At 43.6% G+C, this 25,797-nt stretch overlaps 1 protein-coding gene across 8 annotated transcripts in view; it reads right to left on the reverse strand.

The window, feature by feature from the left end:
• The window catches only part of inavab (innate immunity activator b), a 243,332-nt gene that overhangs the window by 54,961 nt on the left and 162,574 nt on the right, over positions 1-25,797 (reverse strand). For 7 of the 8 annotated variants that reach the window (XM_069941741.1, XM_069941740.1, XM_069941739.1 and 4 more), the window contains one exon: positions 14,415-14,541. The exons of the other annotated variant lie outside the window; for it this stretch is intronic. In XM_069941741.1, the coding sequence (XP_069797842.1) occupies positions 14,415-14,541 (127 nt within the window). The remainder of the gene's footprint in view (positions 1-14,414; positions 14,542-25,797) is intronic. 8 annotated transcript variants of the gene reach the window in all.

The raw sequence follows: 25,797 nt of genomic DNA on the forward strand, positions 1-25,797 counted from the left end.
TTGCAAACATTGGAGGCTGATCCATGGGCATTCAGTGACTCTGAAGAGACACTCTTTTGCTTCTCTTTCACTCGCTCTTTAAGGGGTGCTGGACGACATTAGTGGCAATTCTTAGACCACAGGCAGAAGGCAGTTATGTGTAATATTACATGTTCTGTACTATTACATGGCAATAAAGGAATCTTGAAATGTTGAGATTTGTGCACAAATTTGGCCTCCCTAGCTAAAAACCAATGGTCTTGCCTCGAATTCAAAAGAAAAGGAAAGATTCCATCGAAGTGTAGACATTTCGTACAGGATTTGATGAGCTAGATGCAGGGAAGATCTTTCCCTTGGCTGAAGAGTCTGTGCCATGAATTACAAGACAAAGAGAAATCTCCCCCAAGGACTCTGCTCAAAATTTATGGGCTCCCTTTCCTGTGAAGAAGCAGTCGAGTTTAATTGGGTTCTTTCTTCTAATGACTACATAAGAAAAATATTTTATGATTTCAGTCCGTGGCCCCCTTAAATAGGTTGTGGCCCCCAGGAGGGCTGGATGTACTGCCCCCCCTCCCCCATTGAGGATGGCTAAATGTCTTCCATCTACCGGCTCTTATTCTGTTAATGTTTTGATTCATTATTATGATTGTCCATGTTTATGAGGAACTGCCTAATCAAACATACTAATTGATACTCACATCCTTTCCTCCATTTCGGAATCTAGAGAGATATAATTGTCCTCTAACCATATTGTCGACACTGTAGATTTTGTTGCACATGTTTCAATGAAACATGTCGAAAAAAAATCAGGTTTCCTATTACTATAAACATAAAATTAAGTACAGTAAAACCTCTGTTATCTGGAACACAAGCAACTGGCAGCCTGCACCTGGCCAAAAAAATTGCGGAAAATAAAAAGGCAAAAAGTGTGAAAGTTTAAAATTGATGCCCCTAGTGGTTAGTTTGCCAATCATGCATCACACAATCTCAAGCCACCAGAAAATTCACTTACCCGGCATATACCAGTTCCCCCCCCCCCCCCCCCCCCCCACCCAGGGGCTGGATACCAGGAGTTTTACTGTAAAATCAGAAACACCTTCAATCATGTTTGCAAAAAAAAGTTATAAGCTGCCATTTTTTTATTTTGATGTATAATTATGTTTGGATCTTATATGACTGCTCTCTATCATATAATTATGCTTTGGAGTAGGGATTTTCAGGATTTAGATCCGACGATGATGAACGACCATTGATATATTTCCAAATGAAGATGCTTTGTAACTTAGAGAGTAACATAAAGATGGTGGTGTTTCCATCCACCTTCTGCCCTTAATCATCTTGATGGTAGCAATGGCCTTAACTGCCTTGATGGTAGCAGGGGTTGATTCAGGAGTGCTGTCAGATTAGCTTATCTGACCCACAGCAGTACATTTTGTTGTTGATATGCCCCATAATCACAGTCCCCTGGTGGCATTGAGGATAAATGTTTCAGGTCATTCAGGTGATGCCGAGCAAGTGGACTGCTGTGTGCCAGATTGTGCCAATCTTCTTGAGGTTTGTTGGACCTGTACTCATCAAGACAACTCACGCTCCTAACAATGCCTTGTTGATGACGATAAAGCTTTGAGGTGTCAGGAAGTGAGTCACTAACCTGTTCTTGTGATTGTTGAATTTATATTCTAGTTTAATTTTTAATCAATGTTAACAGGATATTGATGGTGGAGGATGTAGCAAAAAGAATGCTATTGATGGTCAGGGATATGTGATTATGACTCTTTCTTATTGATGATAGCTATTGTTTAGCACACAGGTTTTCAAACTTTTCTTTCCACTCACATATACCACTTTAAGTAATCCCTATGCCATAGGTGCTCTGTGGTTAGTAAGGGATTACTTAGGGTGGTATGTGAGTGGAAAGAAAAAGTTTGAAAACCACTGTTTTAATTGTACCTAATTGACTCATTATGTGCACGGTTTCGTAACTCCAAAGGAAATGGGCCATTGACAATTTTTCTCAAGCAAAATATTTCAGTAATAAATAGGTCCTGACCAGTGGTTCTCAGCCTTTTATTCCTACATACATATCCCCTTAAGAAATCCCTTTACTAATCACAGAGCACCTTATGGCATAGGGATTAATCAAGGTGGTATGTGAATGGAAAGATTAAGTTTGAAAAACACTAGTTTAGCATTAATGCAGCAAGAATTGTATATTTCACTTGTCAAAGTACTGCTGAGGTCTTGTTATTTGAAGACATGGCTTGATTCATCTACTGAGAAATTATGAATGAAATTGAACATGACATGATCATGAGTACATTTCTACCTTTTGATCCTATCAGGAAAGAGAATCTCAGTGTTGTTTGCGATGTCATATATGTACTCTGAGAATAAATCTGAAATCTGATCAGTGAAGCAAGGATTAAATAACTGTATTTCCCATGTTGGAGAATGGAGATAATCTAACATTCTATAATGAACCATCATTCCATTAAATTAATATGGCATTATTGAGATGCTACAGATAACCTAATATTGTTTAGATAGGAAGTTGAAGAATGCAGCTAATTACCAACCAATCTGACTGCCTTTAATTATCTTTAAAGTGATAGTTGCCTTCAGTACTGCTACCAAGCATCACTCAGTTGTAACTTCAGCAACGTCGAGTTTGATTTTCAGTAGGACCAATTGGCTCCAACCTTCATCTGAGCATAAGCCAAAGAACTGTTTCAGAGGTTAATGTTCTCATATCCGCATGTGGGGTAGAAAGATGCAAATCATTTGGCTGAGATAATGATCGTAGAGCAATATTGTCAATCCCCTATCTCTGCTTCTTGGTAATTCACCCACATACACTCAGGACAATTTAGAACAAAGAAAACTACAGCAGAGTGCAGGCCGTTCAGCCCTTGATGCTATGCTGACCTATATATTCCTACCAAAAAAAAACCCTGTCAAAGAGTTTGGGATGTGGATATATTAAGGAAACTCATCTGGTCACAGGGAGTGCATGGAAACTCTAGAGAGATGGCACCAGAGGTCAGAGTCAAGCCCAGGTTACTGGATCTGTGAGGCAGCAGGACTACTGGATAAGTTCTGAGGTGGCTGATTGCCCTCACCATTGAGAGAGCATTTAACTATGTGGCATTAAAGGACTTGGTAAAACTTAAATCAAATAATATCAAAGGGAACCATCCAAATTTTGGTCCTGCCTTCACAAAGCGGGGGTGAGGGGGGGGGGTGCCTATTATTGTGGTCTGGAGAGACCACGCTTAGTCTTTTGTATTCACTTTTGGTCACCTCATTACAGGAAAGAATGTGAAAGCTATGGAGAGGGAACAGGGGAGATTTACCAGGAATTTTCCTGGATTGGAATATATCTCTTATGAGGCAAGGTTAGCAGGGCTGGGACCTTTCTATTTAGAGTGAAGAAGAATGAGACGTAACTTAATAGAGGTCCACAAGATTATGAGAAGAATAGAAAAGCCAGCACCTTTTACAACAGGGTGGGAGAAGCAAACACCTGAAGACATCTGTACAAAGCGAAGGGAAGAAAGTTTAGGGGAGACAGTGGCTGAAACAATAAGGGCATGAATGAAATAAAAATAGAGGGTTATGAAGGTTTAGTTTTTTTTGGTAATTATATATGTGTTGGCATATCTTTCTTTGGCTTGGCTTCGCGGACGAAGATTTATGGAGGAGGTAAAAAGTCCACGTCAGCTGCAGGCTCGTTTGTGGCTGACAAGTCCGATGCGGGACAGGCAGACACGATTGCAGACGTGGAGGGGGAGGACGTGGACCTGTCCTCGGGCCTGCGCAAAGGAGCTTTTAGGTGGAGTGCAGTGCGCGCAGTACTGGCCCCACCCTTTACACCCATGGTTCGTGTGCCGTGACCGAGCAAGCTGGGACGTGGCAGCGAGATCCTTGGGTCGTAGGTTTTATATTGGAGTGGCCTTCTCCTATGCAGGTTTCTTACCCGGGCTGGAGGGGCCTGCCTCCCCTCCTAGGTCGGTCCATACTGCCCGGACCGGGGCCGAGGCCGCCGCAGTTCACCCTGTGCCTGGACTGGGGCCGCCGCCTCCCACTCTCTGCCCGGATCCGGGCCTCCGCCTGCCCCACTCGACCGAGGCCGGGGCCGCCGTCTCCCCCTTGCTCCTGCCCGGATCGGGGCCGCCGCCGTCTACCCTACCCCCGGACCGGGGCTGGGGCCGCCGCCGTCTACCCTACCCCCGGACCGGGGCTGGGGCCGCTGCTGCTCTCCCTGTGCCCGGACTGGGGCCGCCGCCTCCCACTCCCTGTCCGGACCGGGGCCTCCGCCTGCCTCACTCGACCGAGGCCGGGGCCGCCGTCTCCCCCTTGCTCCTGCCCGTATCCGGGCCGCCGCCGTCTACCCTTCGCCCGGGCATATACCACTTTAAGTAATCTCTATGCTATTGGTGCTCTGTGATTAGTAAGGGATTGCTTAAGGTGAGTGGGGAGGGAAGAATCACTGCACTAGACCCAATTGCTACTGAAATATTTTGCTTGAGAAAAATTGTAATTGGCGCATTTCCTTTGACATTATGAAACTGTGCACATAACGAGTCAATTAGGTACGATTAAAACTGTGGTTTTCAAACTTTTTCTTTCCACTCACATCTTTGGCTTGGCTTCGCGGACGAAGATTTATGGAGGGGGTAAAAAGTCCACGTCAGCTGCAGGCTCGTTTGTGACTGACAAGTCCGATGCGGGACAGGCAGACACGATTGCAGCGTTTGCAAGGGAAAATTGGTTGGTTGGGGTTGGGTGTTGGGTTTTTCCTCCTTTGCCTTTTGTCAGTGAGGTGGGCTCTGCGGTCTTCTTCAAAGGAGGTTGCTGCCCGCCAAACTGTGAGGCGCCAAGATGCACGGTTTGAGGCGTTATCAGCCCACTGGCGGTGGTCAATGTGGCAGGCACCAAGAGATTTCTTTAGGCAGTCCTTGTACCTTTTCTTTGGTGCACCTCTGTCACGGTGGCCAGTGGAGAGCTCGCCATATAATACGATCTTGGGAAGGCGATGGTCCTCCATTCTGGAGACGTGACCCATCCAGCGCAGCTGGATCTTCATAAGCGTGGACTCGATGCTGTCGACCTCTGCCATCTCGAGTACTTCGACGTTTGGGGTGTAAGCGCTCCAATGGATGTTGAGGATGGAGCGGAGACAACGCTGGTGGAAGCGTTCTAGGAGCCGTAGGTGGTGCCGGTAGAGGACCCATGATTCGGAGCCGAACAGGAGTGTGGGTATGACAACGGCTCTGTATACGCTTATCTTTGTGAGGTTTTTCAGTTGGTTGTTTTTCCAGACTCTTTTGTGTAGTCTTCCAAAGGCGCTATTTGCCTTGGCGAGTCTGTTGTCTATCTCATTGTCGATCCTTGCATCTGATGAAATGGTGCAGCCGAGATAGGTAAACTGGTTGACCGTTTTGAGTTTTGTGTGCCTGATGGAGATGTGGGGGGGCTGGTAGTCATGGTGGGGAGCTGGCTGATGGAGGACCTCAGTTTTCTTCAGGCTGACTTCCAGGCCAAACATTTTGGCAGTTTCCGCAAAGCAGGACGTCAAGCGCTGAAGAGCTGGCTCTGAATGGGCAACTAAAGCGGCATCATCTGCAAAGAGTAGTTCACGGACAAGTTTCTCTTGTGTCTTGGTGTGAGCTTGCAGGCGCCTCAGATTGAAGAGACTGCCATCCGTGCGGTACCGGATGTAAACAGCGTCTTCATTGTTGGGGTCTTTCATGGCTTGGTTCAGCATCATGCTGAAGAAGATTGAAAAGAGGGTTGGTGCCAGAACACAGCCTTGCTTCACGCCATTGTTAATGGAGAAGGGTTCAGAGAGCTCATTGCTGTATCTGACCCACCCTAAGTAATCCCTTACCAAAAAACTGTGAGTGGAAAGAAAAAGGTCGAGAACCACTGGTCTATGCCTTCATGCCACAAGATTTAGACATCATTCAGGCATTGGAAATCCCATCAATCCCATTCCCCAAGTGGCACTACAATTGTGTGAAGAATTGACTTTTTTTTGGCAGCAAGAACTTATCCACGTACTCTTGTAATTAAGATCACTAAATCCCCCACCATCAATAATCTGGAGAGTGCACAGAATATCAACTTAAGTTTAGGTTCATTCATTTGTTGTAAAATGACTAGTGCAGTGAAAGGGATTCTTCTACAAGGAGACTGACAGGTTATCCTCAACAGGTAAGGAGGACAATTACAGGGGATTGCAATGAGAAGGAAGATTGATTAGTGTCTAACAAGGGCAGCTTTTTTATGGGGTCCAGCCACTTAAGTGTAAGAATGACAAAAATTGGCTGAAGGTTGGGTATCCTGTGATGTGACTCAGCTCCTGAAGCCACAGATCTTTTTTCCTCACCCACAAGACACTAGTGCCTGAATGAGGGTAGATTCAACAGCACTCAGGACAGCACGGTTAGTACAGCAGTTAGCTCAATGCTGTTACAGCACCAGCGATCAGTTTTCAAAACTAGTGCTGTCTGTAAGGAGTTTGTATGTTTTCCCCATGTCTGTGTGGGTTTCCTCTGGGTGCTCCAGTTTCCTCCCACCCTTTCAAATTGATGGGGATTGTCAGTCAATTGGGTGTAATTGACCGGATCTGGCTCATGGGCCAGAAGGGGCTGTTACCCTGCTGTATGTCTAAATGTAACACTCAAGAATCTTTACACCATGCAGGACAACTTAATTGGTACCAGTCCACTAATCTGTACAGATGCAACAGAGTGTACCTTCTGCAAAATATGCCCTACTCACCTCGGCTGCTCCGACAGCACTTTCCAAATCCTCGACCACCAAGAGCTGCTGTTGAATGGGAACACCACCACTCCAAGTCACATATCAACCAGGTCTAACTCCTGGAACAGCTTACCCTATTTGCCTGAACTTAAATGTATCATGTAGATCAGAATGGGCTGTTGGTATTTCCATATGCGTGTGTCTTTTCTTCTTGCTGGTAAAGGTCATATATTCGGGAGCCGTTAATTAAAAATATGCGTCTGTGGAGTTGCTGCAGACATCTTACATTCTGCAGTAGAGGAATGCACGGGGTTGGAGAATGGGGTGCAAATCAAGTGAGCTACTTCGTCTGTGATGACACTCTGGGCTGCTTGTCAGAGCCTTAACCATTGATTTTGGAAGAGGAAGGCATCACGAGAAATTCCTCTCGACAGAGATTTGGAATTGCGGCATGAAGTTAAGTTTCTTCCCTGCGTTTGTCTTGATCAGACCACATGGGAGCCCACTGTCCAAATGGCACTACACATTCCAAACACAGACTGGGCTGTGTAGGAATGAATGTAGGTTGAACCACAAGGATGTCATTAAGGATTTTCACAGGTGAAACTTCTATTCCATGGAATTTCCAAGATTAAGGTTTTCAAGATAATATAGTGGAAGGAAAATAATTTTGTTCATTGGGAAATATAGGTCATAGTGGGTATTCCTTAGTAATATTGATTTGTCCAATATAAACATGCAAATTTAAGTAATCTGGACGTCTTCCAAAGGTGTGGCTAAAACGTTCCAGCTGAGCAATGCTTTAAGTTGATGTTCCCAAGTACTGAATGAGTTGACCCTTGCTCCAGTGGAACTGTCACCATCTGCTCTTGCTTGTTTTCTGAGATGTAAACAGATGGTGTCTTTAGGCTAAATGCCAGGGAAGAGTATCCACCCATTCCTAGTTAGTCAGAAGCACACAGAAATAGACAAGTGTGGTATCTCATCCCGCAAGTCTGTTCACCAGACAATGAAATCTCGTCTTCTAATCTCCTTTGAACTCTTTCCACATTTTAAAGTGTCTTAATCCCTTTGTTTACCTGATCAATTATCTTAGGTTTAAAGTTAACAATTCACCTCGGGACATTTGTTATTTCTAAAAAAAATTCTGAATTTCTAACACAGTTTGTATCTAGACTGGTTTCCAAGCTTCACTCCTTGCTCTCATTTTCAGACCAGGTTCCAAACTTGTAGATTCTCAAAAAAGCAAAAAAAAAAATTTTCCTCTATCAACCTCATGAAAATGACAAGAATTTTGTCCAAATCATTTTTCTCCCACTCGGTCTTAAGAAATTCTGCCTCATCATTTTACCAACTATTACTCCATCCAAAACAAATGTACCCTATATTTCAACATGTAGGTCGAGTCATGAAACCCTAAAAAATTTCTCCAAAAGTGGGGTGGGGAGGGAGTTGACATATACCTGATGTACCTTTGAGACCTTAAATTCACCAAAGAAACCAGATGGACGTCAATTCGGCATACAAGTCGATGCTGGAAACATCTTCCCACCGCTGGTGCCGCCGCTCCCCGACACTGGACGTTGGCATAACTGTTCCTAGCTGGGATCCTGAGGTCGTCGTCACTGCTCCTGCCTGGTAGGCCAAGGTTTCTGCTCCTGTCTGGAGCACGACGTCACTGCTCCATCTCCGTTGTCTGGTAGGCTGAAGTTTTTTTTTAACTTACTTAATTTACAGCTTTTATTACTTGTGATTGGGGTGTTTTAAACATTTTTGAGTTGTTCCTGGAAGCCCCGCACAGCCCAAAAAATGGGGGTTGACATATGCCAGATATACCATAAAACCCTTAAAATTAGGCTGAAAAATTAGGGTCAACTTATACATCGAAATACTTGCTGGATGAGGTGTGGTGACCATTACAGAATACAATACTCCACTTATGGTTTGGGCTTGGTTAATTGTCATTGTGGCATGATTTCAAGGTTTTAGCTGTCAACAATAAGCGCGCACACACACACACACACACACACACACACACACACACACACACCAAATCACGCACGCACGCACTTCTCTCTCTCTCTCTCTCTCTCTCTCTCTCTCTCTCTCTCTCTCACACACACACATCAAACCCAGCATTGCATTCTCACCTTCCCAAAAGCTATTTCAAGAATGGGTTGCTGTTTCCAAATGCTGCTTTGTTGTTGCAACTCAGATCAACAACTGAGAATCAACTAAGAATTGCATCTTGACCGTTTACTTGAACCATGTGTGATTCCAGTAATGGTGAGCAAAACCTGTCCACCTTTTTACTAGCGCAGGGACCAGCTAGCTCCTGGAACTAGCTTTTTCATTAAAGACAATCTGCCTCATGTCTCATTAATTTACTATGTGATCTGCAGCCTGCTGCAGGAGCCAGTTTCATGCATCTTGAAATTTTGTATTTCTGCACCCAAGCCCAGTTGACATACAGAGAAATATTATGTCACACTATTCCACTACTTTTGATGAGTCACATTTCTATTACAGATTTTAGTGTCCAATCGCTAAGTTAACTTTGCAGTCAAGTTGTCACGATGCTTCAACACATGTTTCCATTTTTATCATTTTTATGTGCTAAAGAATTATGGCTTTTCATATTACATGCATGAAACATTTACTCCCATAATTTGTGGCCAGAATTCTGATACTTCCCTTTGAATGCAAAGCTCAATCTTATCTGGACTAATTTGTTACTCCTAAGTAATGCCAAACTATTTGTGACCCACATAAGGAGGTTCAGCATTAAAAGACATTATTGAAATGTGCATAAGTGCAGAGGAACAGAGTTTTTTTTACTCTTCCCTGCCATATCTGTTTTTAAATCATTATGGCATGAACTTCTCCTGTATGAATCTCATATCCCTTGAGCATCTAACTATCTAAAAATCTATTGATTGACATCATTTTCATCTGACCCTCTTGGGTAGCCAATTCTGTATTTGCTGGGTGAAGTAATTTTTTTTCTCATCCCCGCCTTGTACAGGTAACCTCAAATTGGACAAATAACACCTCATCGTCCATCTAGGCACCTTCCAACCAGATGGCATTAACAGCAACTTCTCTGGTTTTTGTTAAACACCCTCCTCCCCCACCCCCCATTTTATTCCCCCTCCCCCCCACCACCGTTGTCTTCCCCAACTCTCCCTTTTCCCTCTGTCTTTTTCACACAGACAAAATCATTTCTCTCCTTTATCTTTTCCAATGAACACCTTTTGTTGATCTGGACTCCTCCCCCAGACAGCACTGCCTCTATTCTGAGATTTCCTGTTTTTTACTTATTCTTTACATTCACTTTAAAGAAGGTTCAGGCCGAATCGCCGGCAATATATCTTTCTCTCCTATGAACGCTGCAGGACTGGCTGAGTTCCTCCAGCATTTTTGTGTGGTTTACAACAATCACAGCATCTGCAGATTTTCACTTAAAACAGAAGAGTTTCCAGTTAAAATAAAATATAATTTTGAGCAGATCTGGAGGAGTCAAATATTCACAAGTGTGCCATCTTCAATCCCTATCAATCACAAGTTTGCAACTATTGTCCCTGGTGTACTCCAACCTACCCCATTATCACAGCACCATGTGATACACTGAACACAATGAAGTCATTGTATTATTCTCCCTCCAGGATATAAATTGGCCTTCATTGGTCCAGCACTTAAACAATTATTTTTGCTTCAAGTTATTTTTTACCAGAAGAAATATTTTGAGCAAATATCATACATTTATAATAGTTTAACATCACGAATCTCGAATAATATATTCTTTATTGATAAATGCATTGAAATTATAATGTATGCTCTTAACATCTGAAACTCATTTTTTTTGGCCTGAAATTCTTCATTATCTTTCTTATTTTGACAAAATTTGGCATTTCATCATCCGAGCAGTCCATGGAATTTCATTTTGTTTGTACTTTTGAAATAGCACGTTATATTGCGAACAATGCAACAGGAAAACAGTCAAAATATTTCTTGCCAAGAAACATTTGCTGGATGCCTTCCTTTTAGATAGAAACAAATCAATCCACTACATTCTGCATTCAGGAAAGCAACGAGCTGCTGCGAAACCGTGGAGGCACAGCGCTCCCGAGCTCCAACCACCCAATGTGCCAGTCATCAGCTCCTTACTGACTTTAAACGGCCTGATAAAGGTGGTTTTACTTAAAATTGTGCAACCGCAAGGTCTGCGCCTATGATGGTGGTGTGTATGATTGGAAGCACCCTCGAGGGGTTGCACACTCCGGGGCAGCAGAGGAATGGTGCATGACACCAGAAAACAGGGAGACCACCTCACCACCACCCCCTTCCCATCTGAGAAGGAGAAGCAGAAGAGATGACCCACAGGACCAGTGAGGGGTTCAGAGGCTGAGGAACAAAGAGGCGGTGGGCTGTTGTTAACTCAAGGCGAGGAACCCATGCAGGCTGTGGGCTGCCGGAGACTGCAGTCGAGGGACTCACACCAGGCAGTAGCTTGCTGGAGACTGGCTCAAGACTGACTGAAAGACTACCAGGCATTGGAACCAGGATGCAAGAGATGCTGGAGTGTTGAGGGCACTGAAGGGTTCCTAATCACATCAGAGGTTGGGATCTGGAGCTCAGGTTGCCGATGGTTTGGACTGGACTCTGTGTGGCAGCGGAGGCTGTGAGAAGGAGGAACTCTCTTTTGCTTCTATTTCCCTGACTGTAAGAGGTGCTTCAGGCAATTTCTGCTGATGGTGAATCTGTCCGCCCTACACCAGACGAAAGGTAAATTTGAGGTAATATGACATTGTTTTTATTACATGACAATAAATTGAATCTCGAAGCTTGAATCTGGAGAAGGACAAATCCTATGCACTGATGCATTAACACCTACAAGTCCCATCCACTATACACAGATTGCAGAAAACTTCCTATGATTTTAACAGTTTCAATGTGCAGAGAGGAAAACATATCGACTTTCGAGAACTAGAGACCACCCTTTAATGTCTCAGCTTTGACTTTTCTATAATTTTCCTTGACATTGCGTTTCCATTTATAAATAATAATCGCATCCAATATTCAGCTTTCTCCCTTATTTTAATATTTGTGAAGAAAATGTCAAAGCATCTAAACCAAAACCCAGTCATGTGGAATATTCCACACTCTGCACTGGGAGTAAAGGTCATAAAACAGAAACTACCTATTTACTTTCGATGACATTAATGCATCATTAACTTGCAATGCATATAGTTTAGTGCAGAAAATGCAATGCTAAACATAAGCAGAGCCAATGAATTATGATAAATTTGACTTGAACATTGTTTTTAAAAAAATCAGAAGCTCCAGTATTCTCCATAACCTTTTGTTGAATTGCATTCACACAAACAACTTCCCATAGTAACCATCTTACCGCACATCCACGCCGACATTTCATGTTTGAGGCCTTGTGCACTGCCAAACTGAGGCTACCCACAAATTCACGCAACACCTAATATTCTATCTGGGCACACTCTCCAAATGGATGGCATTAACACCGACATCTGGTTTCCATTATGCCACTCCCTTGCCTCCCTCTCTTCCCCATCTCTCTGTCCTCCAGCTCTTCACCTCCTTCCCTCTTCATTCCCTTCCCCTATCCCTTCTCTGCTTTTTTCTCTTGTGTCCTCCCACCTATCATTTTGTTAGGAGTTTGAGGAGATTTGGTTTGTCACCAAAGCAGAATCGGCATCAGAAGAGATCTAATCGGGGGTGGGGGGAGGGGGGGGAAATAGGATAACCGGGGGGAGGGGCAGAAATTTCCATTCACTCAGTTGGGGTGGGGGGGACACCAGGAGCTATACTTGCCATGGACCTCCTCCGTCTACCGCGCCATCACACTTCCCCCTCCCTCTGGTGTTTCAGGCAAATTTCGCGTTCTTATAGCACATGGAGATTAAACCATTTAGGAGACCTCCCCCGTGATGGCGTCACCTTGTGCGGTCCTCAACCCCCCCCCCCCACCCCGCCAGTGACACCAGTGCTACGGGTGGGCGGGGGGGGTTGCATGATAACTCATTTGGGGTGGCATGGTCCGTGAATGCTCCCCCCCCCCATAACACCGAGCATGTGCCAGAGACTTTTTTAAATTTCGGGAGAGCATTCTGACTGATTGCATCACTGTCTGCTATGGAGGTGCCAATTCACAGGTCAGGAAAAGGTTGTAAATCCAGCCAGTGCCATCATGGGTATTAATCTTCATTCCATTAAGGACATTTACAAGAGAAAGGAGACTCTATCATTAAGGACCCTCACCACCCAGGCGATGTCCTTTACTCACTCCTACCGTCAGGAAGGAAGTAGTGAAGCCTTAAGATACGAAGTTACAAAAACAGCTTCTTCACCTTCACCATCAGATTTCTGAATGTACCATGAACCTATAGACTCTACCACACTTTTTTACTCTTTTTTGCACTAATTATTTATATTTAAATATTTGCACTTATGGAACGGTAATTTATAGCAATTTTTCATCTGCAATGCACAATACGTTGCTGCAAAACAACAAGGTTTGCGACACATGTCCGTGACAATAAACCTGATTCCGATTCTGCCTGTGGGCCTGTGCTCCTCCCCCAGCCCTTTCACCCACCATTTAATTCAGGCACCTGCCTGCTTGCTGTTCGTACCTTGATCAAGGGCTCGGGCCCGAGTCATTGGTTATGTATCTTTGTCTTTGCTACATGAAGAATGGTGCTTGCCTTGATGAGTTTCTCCAGCGTTTTGTTTTTTTTTGTAAACTACAATCACAGCATCTGAAGATTTTCTTGTTTAACTCCACGTAACTAACTCTAAACCCATTTTAATTGCAAATGAGAGCTTCGGAGAGAAGCTGTTCAGTGATAGTTTATACAATCCCAATGTGATAAGTGACCCATTGCCAGTAAAATCAAGAACATGAGTATCTCTACACCAATTAAGTCAATTAAGTTGCTTTCAAAATTGATGAAATAATATGCAAATTCCAATTGAAAACTAAGGAAGTAAATTGACTCAGCTTATTAGCCACAGAGGAAAGAGACATCTTGTTTGGGTGAAATATTCATAACTAAAATGTAGGAAAGCAATACTCAATCCAGCCAACAAGAGATAAGGCAACATATGTATGTTGAAGTTCATTCCTGAATGTTGGCTCCATTAAATTTAACAAGGAAGATTTCAGCGGCACAAGGTCAGCTTCTTCCCCGTTGCCATCAGATTCCTGAACAAAAGACACTGCCTCACTTTTTGTGCATTACTATTTTTATATTTTTATATATCATTGTTATAAGATGGTTCATAATATGAACGTTTACCCTGCGATGCTGCCACAAAACACCAAATTTTGTGATTTGTTCATGATAATAACATCTGATTCTGATTCTAATGGAAGATACGTGTCATATGTAAAGGAGCAAGCATTTTAAATGGATTCTGAAAATGCCAACAATGTGCATTTAATGCACAAAACAAAGGGATTTGCTTCATCCCTTACATTCAAATAAGTTGATAGCTATGGGCATAAATTGAGCAAAAATTAAATGGCAAACAGATACTAATGAGATCAAAAAGCAATAAGGAGCACTGAAGAAATGGTTTGATCTGATCAAGAACAAATGATAGTCTGAAAAGAAAAATGATAAAGAGTTTACCTGACTGGAGAATGACTCCACTGTCAGAATCGCTGACTTTATCTTTACTTTCCATCTCCACTCGACAATTTCCTAGTCTTCTTTTGGTCCCGAAGTCATCAATTCCAGAAAGAATGAATTTAGTCACCTGCCAATTGCGTGCAAAACTAAACTGTAAACACACTTTTACATTTAATAAAACGCCAGTATAAATTGCACAAACATTTTGATCATTTAAAAATAAATTTCAATGACCATGTTCATTATTTAATCACCCTAATGTTGATCTGACCATCCACCTCAGTGACAAAACCACTACAGGTTAACCAAACTAAGGTGAGACCACACTTGGAGTACTGCGTCCAGTTCTGCTCACCTCATTATAGGAAAACATGGAAGCGTTGGAAAGGGTGCAGAGGAGATTTACCAGGATGATACCTGGTTTAGAGAGTATGCCTTATGAACAGAAATTAAAGGAACCAGGGCTTTACTCTTTGGTGAGAAGGAGGATGAGAGCAGTCATGATCGAGGAATACAAAATATTAAGAGGAATGGATAGAGTGGACAATCAGTGCGTCCTTCCCTGGGCACTGCTGCTCAATACAAAGGGTGAAAAGTTCAAGGGAGATCTTAAAGAAAGGTTTATTACCCAGGGAGTGGTTGGTGAGTGGAATGCATGACCTGGGTCAGCGGAGGAGGCAGGTACATTGGTGAATTTCAAGAGACCACTGGACAAGCGTATGGAGGAATTTAAAGTGGAGGGTTATGTGGGAGGCAGCACAACACTGTGGGCCAAAGGGCCTGTATGTTCTACATCATATTAAAGATCAGAGTCTTGTTTGTTTTGCAGGACTTTCACATCATACCCAAATGAGAGAATTCTCAATTTTTATCATTGAATGTGAACATAATAACACAAATATAAAACGTTGGACTAATGATTCAAAATATTCACATGCACACTGACACTACCATTATCTGTGTCTGGAAAGAGAAAACAGCAAATTTGACAGCAGTGCTTCCTATACATAACATGTAGGCATCTCATCTATTTCTACCAAGGGAGATAGTGTCTTTAGAGGATATATGTCATATTCATATACAGTAAAATCCTTGTTATATGGAATTCAAGTAACTGGCTGTCCCAAGCAACTGGCAAAATAAAGCGGAAAATAAATAAGGTTAAATTATGGAAGTTTGAAATTGGCGCACCTTGCTGTTAGTTCACCCACCACCCAATCTCAAGCAACTGGAAAATACACTTACCTGGCATCTATCAATCCCCTAAGTGCCGGATACCAGGGGTTTTACTGTATATTCATTTACCAATTACAAAACAAAATTCTTGTTTTATGTATTCAAAGAAAATATTTGTTAACTTCTTATCATCTCATCTTATTGTTTGACTGCCATTGTAATTTGCACCTCATTTCTTGTCTGTTTCTACCACATCTATTTATTCTCAGTGCTACTGATCTACCTTCAGGCTTCTTCTGTCAAAGTGTAGATTGCTATTGAATTCCTGGAGATATGTTATTTTGAGGGATCATTTAACAAATTTAATTATGAGCAAAATCTGGCTGCCAATATTTGTTATTGGTCGGAAATGACTGTCATTGGAGCAGAGAATTGTTTATATTTGAACCTCTTTACACTGAATAAATGTTTACATTTTAATGATATGGTTCTTTTGCATGAACAGTAGAATTCACCAAGCAAGGAGTGAATGGTGGGAGTAAACCACTGGAGATGGAAGATTTGAGGATTTTGCAGATAAGGAGGCTTGATACATTCCTTTTAAAAATCCAGAGAAATATTTGAGGAGAGAGAAACAGTCATCGGCAATCATAGAAAATCAGAGAGAATGTGGGCCTGAAATTTCAGGGTGAAATTTCTCACACTGAGTGGAATAGTGGAATGTACCAGTGACCAGGTAGTTAGTAGGTATAGCTCATATTACCAGCAGCCAAATATATTTGAAATCCTTATGAACAACTATTTACTTTCAACAAACATCTCCTGAATGTTGGTAATTATCAGATGTACAATGACATGTATACAATATTTTTGCAGTGATATTACATGCTGCATGTATATTTATATATATGTATATAGACATACCGATGCGCTCTAGTATTTGCCAAAGCCCTTTCCTGCTCACGGTGTCGAAGGCTTTGGTGAGGTCAACAAAGGTGATGTAGAGTCCTTTGTTTTGTTCTCTGCACTTTTCTTGGAGCTGTCTGAGGGCAAAGACCATGTCAGTAGTTCCTCTGTTTGCGCGAAAGCCGCACTGTGATTCTGGGAGAATATTCTCGGCGACACTAGGTATTATTCTATTTAGTAGAATCCTAGCGAAGATTTTGCCTGCAATGGAGAGCAACGTGATTCCCCTGTAGTTTGAGCAGTCTGATTTCTCGCCTTTGTTTTTGTACAGGGTGATGATGGTGGCATCACGAAGATCCTGAGGCAGTTTACCTTGGTCCCAACAAAGCTTGAAAAACTCATGCAGTTTGGCATGCAGAGTTTTGCCGCCAGCCTTCCAGACTTCTGGGGGGATTCCATCCATACCTGCTACTTTGCCACTTTTCAGTTGTTCGATTGCCTTATATGTCTCATCCAGGGTGGGAACCTCATCCAGCTCTAGCCTTAGGACTGTTGAGGGAGCTGGAGCAAGGCGGAATCTTGGACTGAGCGGTTGGCACTGAAAAGAGATTGGAAGTGTTCTGACCATCGGTTGAGGATGGAGATCTTGTCGCTGAGGAGGACTTTGCCGTCTGAGCTGCGCAGCGGGCTTTGGACTTGGGGTGAGGGGCTGTACACAGCCTTTAGAGCCTCGTAGAAACCCCTGAAGTCGCCAATGTCCGCGCTGAGCTGGGTTCGTTTGGCGAGGCTAGTCCACCACTCATTTTGGATCACCCGGAGTTTGCACTGAAGATGGCTGCATGCGCGACGGAAGGCTTGTTTCTTCTCTGGACAGGACGGCTTTGTAAGGTGAGCCTGGTGGGCAGCTCGCTTCTTTGCCAGCAGCTCCTGGATTTCCTGGCTGTTTTCGTCAAACCAGTCCTTGTTTTTCCTGGAGGAGAAGCCCAGTACCTCTTCAGTGGATTGCAGTATGGTAGTCTTCAACTGATCCCAGAGGGTTTCAGGGGACGGGTCCGTGAGGCGGGTTGCATCGTCGAGCTTTGCTTTGAGGTTTGCCTGGAAGTTTCCTCTCGCTTCGTCTGACTGCAGGTTTCCAACATTGAACCTCTTTCTGGGAGCTTTATTGTTCCTGGGCTTTGGCTTGAAGTGAAGGTTGAGCTTGCAGCGAACCAGCCGGTGGTCAGTGTGGCATTCCGCGCTAGGCATGACCCTGGTGTGGAGCACATCTCGTTTGTCACTTTCTCGCACCAGGATGTAGTCCAGGAGGTGCCAGTGTTTGGATCGGGGATGCATCCAGGTGGTCTTAAGGCTGTCCCTCTGCTGAAAAAGGGTGTTTGTAATGACAAGCCGCTGTTCTGCGCAGAGCTCCAACAGGAGGCGCCCATTGTCGTTGCACTTGCTGACGCCATGCTTGCCCAGGATTCCTGGCCAGGTTTCTGAGTCTTTGCCGACACGACACCGTGAGCAGGAAAGGGCTTTGGCAAATACTAGAGCGCATCGGATGTCCCCCAAAGTTCCTCAACATGATTATCCAACTGCACGAAAACCAACAAAGTCGGGTCAGATACAGCAATGAGCTCTCTGAACCCTTCTCCATTAACAATGGCGTGAAGCAAGGCTGTGTTCTCGCACCAACCCTCTTTTCAATCTTCTTCAGCATGATGCTGAACCAAGCCATGAAAGACCCCAACAATGAAGACGCTGTTTACATCCGGTACCGCACGGATGGCAGTCTCTTCAATCTGAGGCGCCTGCAAGCTCACACCAAGACACAAGAGAAACTTGTCCGTGAACTACTCTTTGCAGACGATGCCGCTTTAGTTGCCCATTCAGAGCCAGCTCTTCAGCGCTTGACGTCCTGCTTTGCGGAAACTGCCAAAATGTTTGGCCTGGAAGTCAGCCTGAAGAAAACTGAGGTCCTCCATCAGCCAGCTCCCCACCATGACTACCAGCCCCCCCACATCTCCATCGGGCACACAAAACTCAAAACGGTCAACCAGTTTACCTATCTCGGCTGCACCATTTCATCAGATGCAAGGATCGACAATGAGATAGACAACAGACTCGCCAAGGCAAATAGCGCCTTTGGAAGACTACACAAAAGAGTCTGGAAAAACAACCAACTGAAAAACCTCACAAAGATAAGCGTATACAGAGCCGTTGTCATACCCACACTCCTGTTCGGCTCCGAATCATGGGTCCTCTACCGGCACCACCTACGGCTCCTAGAACGCTTCCACCAGCGTTGTCTCCGCTCCATCCTCAACATCCATTGGAGCGCTTACATCCCTAACGTCGAAGTACTCGAGATGGCAGAGGTCGACAGCATCGAGTCCACGCTGCTGAAGATCCAGCTGAGCTGGATGGGTCACGTCTCCAGAATGGAGGACCATCGCCTTCCCAAGATCGTGTTATATGGCGAGCTCGCCACTGGCCACCGTGACAGAGGTGCACCAAAGAAAAGGTACAAGGACTGCCTAAAGAAATCTCTTGGTGCCTGCCACATTGACCACCGCCAGTGGGCTGATAACGCCTCAAACCGTGCATCTTGGCGCCTCACAGTTTGGCGGGCAGCAACCTCCTTTGAAGAAGACCGCAGAGCCCACCTCACTGACAAAAGACAAAGGAGGAAAAACCCAACACCCAACCCCAACCAACCAATTTTCCCCTGCAACCGCTGCAATCGTGTCTGCCTGTCCCGCATCGGACTTGTCAGCCACAAACGAGCCTGCAGCTGACGTGGACTTTTTACCCCCTCCATAAATCTTCGTCCGCGAAGCCAAGCCAAAGAAAAAAGATATAGACATACATACACACAATGGAACCTCGTTATAATGCGATGGTTTAGGTAAAAAAAAATCGTTTCATGAAAAAAAGCGAAGTCGTGTTAAATCTGGGTTTCAATAAATTGTTGTAGTTACAGTTGAAATTAAAATACAAATTAATTTTTAGTAAACTGACTGCCCCTGCTGCTAACAGCAGGCTCAAGTCCCCACGGCCCCAAGCACCTGTACTCACTCCTGGCGGCAGCCCAAAGGCCGATTCCAATAACTGATTGTATTATATCTGAATTTGTGTTAAATCAGGTCACGTTAAATTGGGGCTCCACACACACATATACACATACACATACACATACACATACACATACACATACACATACACATACACATACACACACACATACAGGTTGAACCTCTTTAATCCATCAATGTTGGGACCTGGCCATTGCCAGACCACAGAAAATGCTGGATGGCAGCAGATTCAACCTTTACAATGCAGCATTCAGAACCAGGCTTCAAGTCCCGCATTGTCTGTAAGGAGTTTGTACCGCTTAACGTCCACTATACATTCTGTGAAATTGGGCGCTATGGATGTTGTGCAAACTCAATATTATATTGTTAGCAAAGCTATATGGGATACTGTAGTGTATCTGTAAACTTTTTATTTGTAAATAGAGATCAGTGTGGGGACCGACACAGGGCTGTGGGGAGTCCGGGGCAGTGGGATCAGTGTGAGGACTGACATGGGGCTGCGGAGAGAGTGGCGGCAGTGGGATCAGAGCAAGCAGGGCAATGGGATTAGTGTGGGGACCAACAAGGGGTAGTGGGGAGAACACAGGGCAGTGGGATTAGTTGGGACTGATACAAAGCTGTGGGGAGAGAGCGGGGCAGCCAGATCAGTGTGGGTATACAGTATACAATTTCCTCTAGCTAGCGATTGCTTTTTCTAAATTGCTGCAGACTTGCTCGCCGTAACTGAATAATTATAGGACCACAGACGTATATGTGGTCAGATATTGCTTGATATATATATCTGGGCCCAAAATGTCCTCCTATGGATGCTGCAAGACCTGCTGAGTTCTTAATATGCAAACACTTCCAGTGCTATGTCACCACATGGTCAAATTTGCAAGTCCAATGCATGTAGTTTTCAAAAGCTATGGAGAAAATTATCAATCAAGCAAGGAGTATTTTTCCTGCTTTAGCAGAAAAGAAATGTAAAAACTGCAGGTGCTGTGACTATATCAGGCCATCAGCACCTGCACTGGTGGTATAATACCCTATGGCAATAAAAATTCATGGACCACAGGAGAATGAAAAAAATAGAAAATAGAGATATGAATTGACAATTCAGCTCTTCAAACCTGATTCATTAATCATGGCGGATTATTCAGTTTCCATGACCTGTTCCTGCTTCCTCTCCAAATAGGTTGAATTCTTTACATCAGAACAACTTGAGAGCGGCACGGTTAGTGTAGTGGTTAGTGTCGCGCTATTACGGCACAAGCGACTGGGGTTCAAATCCTACATTGTCAGTAGGAGTTTGTACGTTCTCTCCATATCCACCTTGGTTTCCTTCGGGCGCTCGGTTCCCTCCCACCCTTCAAAACCTACTGAGGGGTTATTGGTAAATTGGGCTATAATGACCTGTCACTGTGCTGAACATCTAAATTTTAAAAATAAATAAATTTTATATCTAACTCCTTTAAAAAAATTAATAATTTGTTGTCTCAACTCTCTTTACTGGAAATTCGCTGCTTTTGACTGAAATATTAATTTTGTTTTTCTTTCCTCAAATGGTCCTGATCTTTCCATTTCTTTTAGCTTTTTCTATTTTTATTAATATTTGCCATAATAACTGCCCAGTGTGTTGGCTTCCACTGACTTGTACTCACGTGTATATCCATTTGAGATCCCCACACTGATCCACCCTATCTCTTACTGTAAAATAAATGCACTGCTTTTTCATTATGACCACCACATTTCTCTACATTTTTTTTCCGCTTGTTCACTTCTCCTTGAAGTTTCTTCATATTGTCCTCAGAACTAGCGGTACGAATGAGTTTACTATTGTCCTGCAAACTTCGAAGTGTTTGTGGACCCTTCAGTAAAAGATAATTGACAGAAATTGTGAAAAGCTGAAGTCCAAGCCTCGATCTCTGAAGGACCCCAGCTCTGCTAATCTGATTTGTTTCTTCACACCCTTTGCTTTCTCGTCCATAATCAGTTCTCAGTCCATGTCAGACCTCCCAGGTGAAGGTGAGTTTTACCTGCCCATTGTCCAACCTAATCTCTTCCATTCGGTGTATCCAGTGTGGCCTTTGCTACATCAGGGAAGCCTTATGTAGGTTGGGTGACCACTTCATCAAACACCTGCACTGTTAGTAAAAACATAATGCTGGAGAAACTCAGCAGCTTAAACAGTGTTCTTTATGTAGGAAAGATAAAGGTCCATAATCAATATTTCAGGCTTGATCCCTTCATCACCTTGATGAAGGAGGTTATGTATCTTTATCTCTGCTATATAACCTACACTCTATTTGTGGATCTAAACTTGAGCTTCTGGTAGTCAAATATTTTAACTCCCTTAACCATTCCTACAATGGCATGCATGTTCTTGGTCTCATCCATTGTCAGGCTGAGGCCAACCATAAACTTGAGGAACATCACATTATATTCCGCCTGGACAACCTTAAACCTAGTGGCAAGAGCATTGATTTTAAGTTAACCCCACCCCAAGTGATTTCACTCTTTCCATCACTTATTTTTCTCTTATCTTTTTATTATTATAGAATAAGCACACATTGTACTGAGAACACAAGGTTCCCAAATATGAAGAATATATGTATATTTCAAAAATAAAACGATAGCGTTATATCCCTTTCTTATACAATGTTGACATAGCAACAAAAAGAAAAAAAAGTCTCTTTTTTACCTACCCCTGTATTTGTTTTTTTTCTTTCCATCTCTATTTTTTCTTCTCACCCCTCCACTTTCCTATTTGTTTCTCCCTCTACCTGTTCTCTACCTCTCACACCTTCTGTCCATTCTACTCTGTGCCCCTTCCCCACCTTCCCTCCCCCCCCCCATCCCTTTATATGTTTAAAGTCTTGATTAATGGTCCAGACCCAAAACATAGATCAACTATTTCTACCTGCAGATGCTCTCTGACTTGTTGAGTTCCTCCAGCAATTCTTTGTGATATTAAAAACCATCCTTTGTTTGCAAAGTGTACAAGTGTTTCCTAATTTACACCTGAATGGTTTAGCCTTAATTTGTCAACTTTGACTTTGGCTATTGGATCTTCAGCACTTTCTGATAAACCCTGTCAGATTTCCTTAATAACTTCAAATCTTCAAGCAAATCACATTGAACCTTCTAAATTCAATGAAATGTAACTCTATTTTAAGTTAACTCCCAATTATTCCAGTTGATCTATGCTTTATTGTAATGTTTTCCACAGGTGTAAGCACTATTCATATTAATGTAGGTGTAGTTTAACTAGAGTTTTCCACAGCTAGAGGATGTTCAATTCACTCATATTCTAAATACGAAGACCAGAATTTTATGTCATTATTTCCAGCCCTTGTCCTTGGCATTTTGGGGTCCCTGGATGTTTGTTATTTCCAACTTTTAGCACGTTAAAAAGTACTTTTCCCAGTGCAGTACGCAAACGCGCAGGAGCAACTCAGCAAGTCACGCCACATCCATAAGAAGTAGAGGTCAGTTGATATTTTTGGCCTGAGCTCTTTGACAGGCATCCCAAAAATCAGGCAGAAGCCTGAACAAAAAGAGGGAGAGAGAAGGGGAAGGAGGGGAGCACAGGCAAGAGGTGGATACAGGTGGCAGGGTCCAAGGGAAAAAGCTGAGAAATGATGGAGAGAGAAGGCAGAGGGCCAAGGGTAGGTCTCTGATAAGAGAAGAAGGAGATGTGGAGTTGGAAGGAAAGGAGAGAGAGGGATGAGGGAAAGAGAGAGACTGGGCAATGATGTTATTGGAGGACTATATTGATGCTGTCTGGTTAGAGACAGCCCATATGGAATATTAGGTGTTGTTCTGAATTTGCAAATGGTCTTAATTTGGCAGTACATGAGGCCATGGACAGACATCTCAGTTTGGTAGTGGTTAGGGTCGGAGTCAGGACAAGTCTAATCAGGGTGGTCGGGGGGGGGGGCATTATGGTAACTGCGGAGAGGAGTGTGGGGGCATAATCTGACATTTGAAAACTCACTCAGTGGAGGGCTAAGGGGTGGTGGTGGTGCCTATCTGCCATGAACCTCCTCTGTGCACTGCCGCACACCTCTTCTTCCCTCTGATGTAGGAGGCAAATGCGTTGCTTATATCATGTGGACACTAGTGACGCTACAGATGCTAACAATGCCAGTGCTGTGGGTGGGGGGCACAATAACTCATTTGGGGGACAATGCCCGCGAATGCCTCCACCCTCCCCCATGCCCCACCTGGCTCCTGCCATGTGTGGAGTTAAAGTGGTTGGCCACTGGGAGTTACTTGCTGTTACTGTGGACAGAATGATGGTGGTCAACAGATCAACCTTCCAATCTTCCAGTCTGCGTCTAGTCTCCCCAATGTAGAGGATGTATCGGGAGCACCTGCAGATTAAATGATGCCTGCGGATTTACAAGCGAAGTGTTTCTTCACCAGGAAGGACAGTTGTGGCCCCAATTAGTAGTGAGGGAGGAGGAGTAACTGTCACTTGCAAGTCACAGTGTTTGTACCAAGGAAGCGATAGGTGGGAAAGGATGAGTGGGCAAAGAGGGAATGATCCCAACAGAAAGTGGAGAGGGGTGGGGAACATGTGGCTGGTGGTGTGATCCCATTGTAGGTGGCAGCCATTGTGGAGAAATATATGTTGGTTGCGGAGGCAGATGGGGTGATAGATGAGGACAAGGGGAAGCCTGTCATTGTTACATCTAGGAAGAAGGGAAGGGCCAGGGGAGATGTGAGAGAAATAGAAGAGATGCAGGGGAAGGCCAAGCTAATGGCAGAAGGGGCGATGCCATGTTTTCTGAAGAACAAGGATATCCGTGATGCCCCAAAATGCTGGATCTCATCCTGGGAGCAGATGCAGCGGAGACAGAGAGAGAAAGAAATAAAATTCTTACAGGGGACAGGCTGTGAATTCAAGGTAACTGTGGGAGTCCGTAGTTTATAAAATATATTTGTAAATAGTTTGTTTCTGAAATGGAGTCTTAGATATTGAGAAAAAAGAGAGTTGCCAGAGGTGGGTCAAGTGAATTTGAGGTCGAGGTGGAAGTTGGCAGCAAAGTGGATAAAGATGACAAGCTTATCGTGGGTGCAGGAGGCAGCATCAATGTAGTCGTCAGTGTAACGGAGGAAGAGTTGAGGATCCTTGCTTGTGTAGGTTTGTAGCATGGATTAAACATAGATCCAAAGTAAAGACAGGCATGTACCCATAGCTACATCTTTGACTTGGAGAATGTGGGAAAGAGAAATCATTGAGGGTGAATATAAATAGTTTCTTCTTTCTGTTTGCAAATTTCTTCTCTTTAATGCCAAGATATTTGTAATATCATCTTTGATTCTGTCACATGATTTGGGATTATTGTATAAAGCTAAAGGTAATGGATAAGTGCAAGTTTTTGTTAACTATTGCCACATTTAAAATGTTAATCCATGGCAATTCACAAATATTCATTCAACTTCAGATGTCACAACTGTGCTCACTTAACAGAGGTGGGCTCACACGCTTGTGTGAATCGAGAGCTATCCTGTGATATCATTGCCATCCACCTTCCCACCTCACTTAATCCCCCAGCGTAGACCATACCAAGCACGCTACTTCCCACCAAGAGAAAGCAAAACCCAATGTTGGTTCAGCACTTCTATATTGGAATGAGTCCTCTGACATTCACTGAACATAATATTGTTCTCATTGATATATTACCTTGAATGTGCCTGTTGCTGCTTTGGAAACACATTTGGAGTCATGGTAAAAGGACTCACCTCACTGCAGAAGCAATCTCTTTAGCATCAAATAAAACTCACCAAAAAATGTTTGTTTCATTTTGCAGAATTGTCCTTTGTTGTGCCTAATCCTAATGGACCTGCTTCCACCACTGTCCCCTGATGGAATGCGGTGCCAGCAATGGTGGTGGAGGCAACTACAATAAGATCTTTTAAGAGACTATTAGATTGGTATGTGAAACTGAAGAAAGTGGAGGGTTATGTAGCAGGGAAATTCTGGGCAGTGGTTATTAGGATGGCACAACACAGTGGTTTGAAGGCCCTGTGCTGCGATGTAGATTTCTATGCTTTATTAATGTGTTTAGGGGACATGTGTCATATTCATATACAGTAAAACCCCTGTTATCTTGAATTCAAGCAATTGGCAGCCTCAAGCAACCAGGAGAAAAAAAATCCACAGTAAATAAATAGGTAAAAGGTACGGAAGTTTAACATTGGCATCCTTTAGCGGCTAGTTCACCATTCGTGCAATC

Source organism: Narcine bancroftii, chromosome 5, assembly GCF_036971445.1.
Source record: "Narcine bancroftii isolate sNarBan1 chromosome 5, sNarBan1.hap1, whole genome shotgun sequence".
NCBI lineage: Eukaryota > Metazoa > Chordata > Chondrichthyes > Torpediniformes > Narcinidae > Narcine > Narcine bancroftii.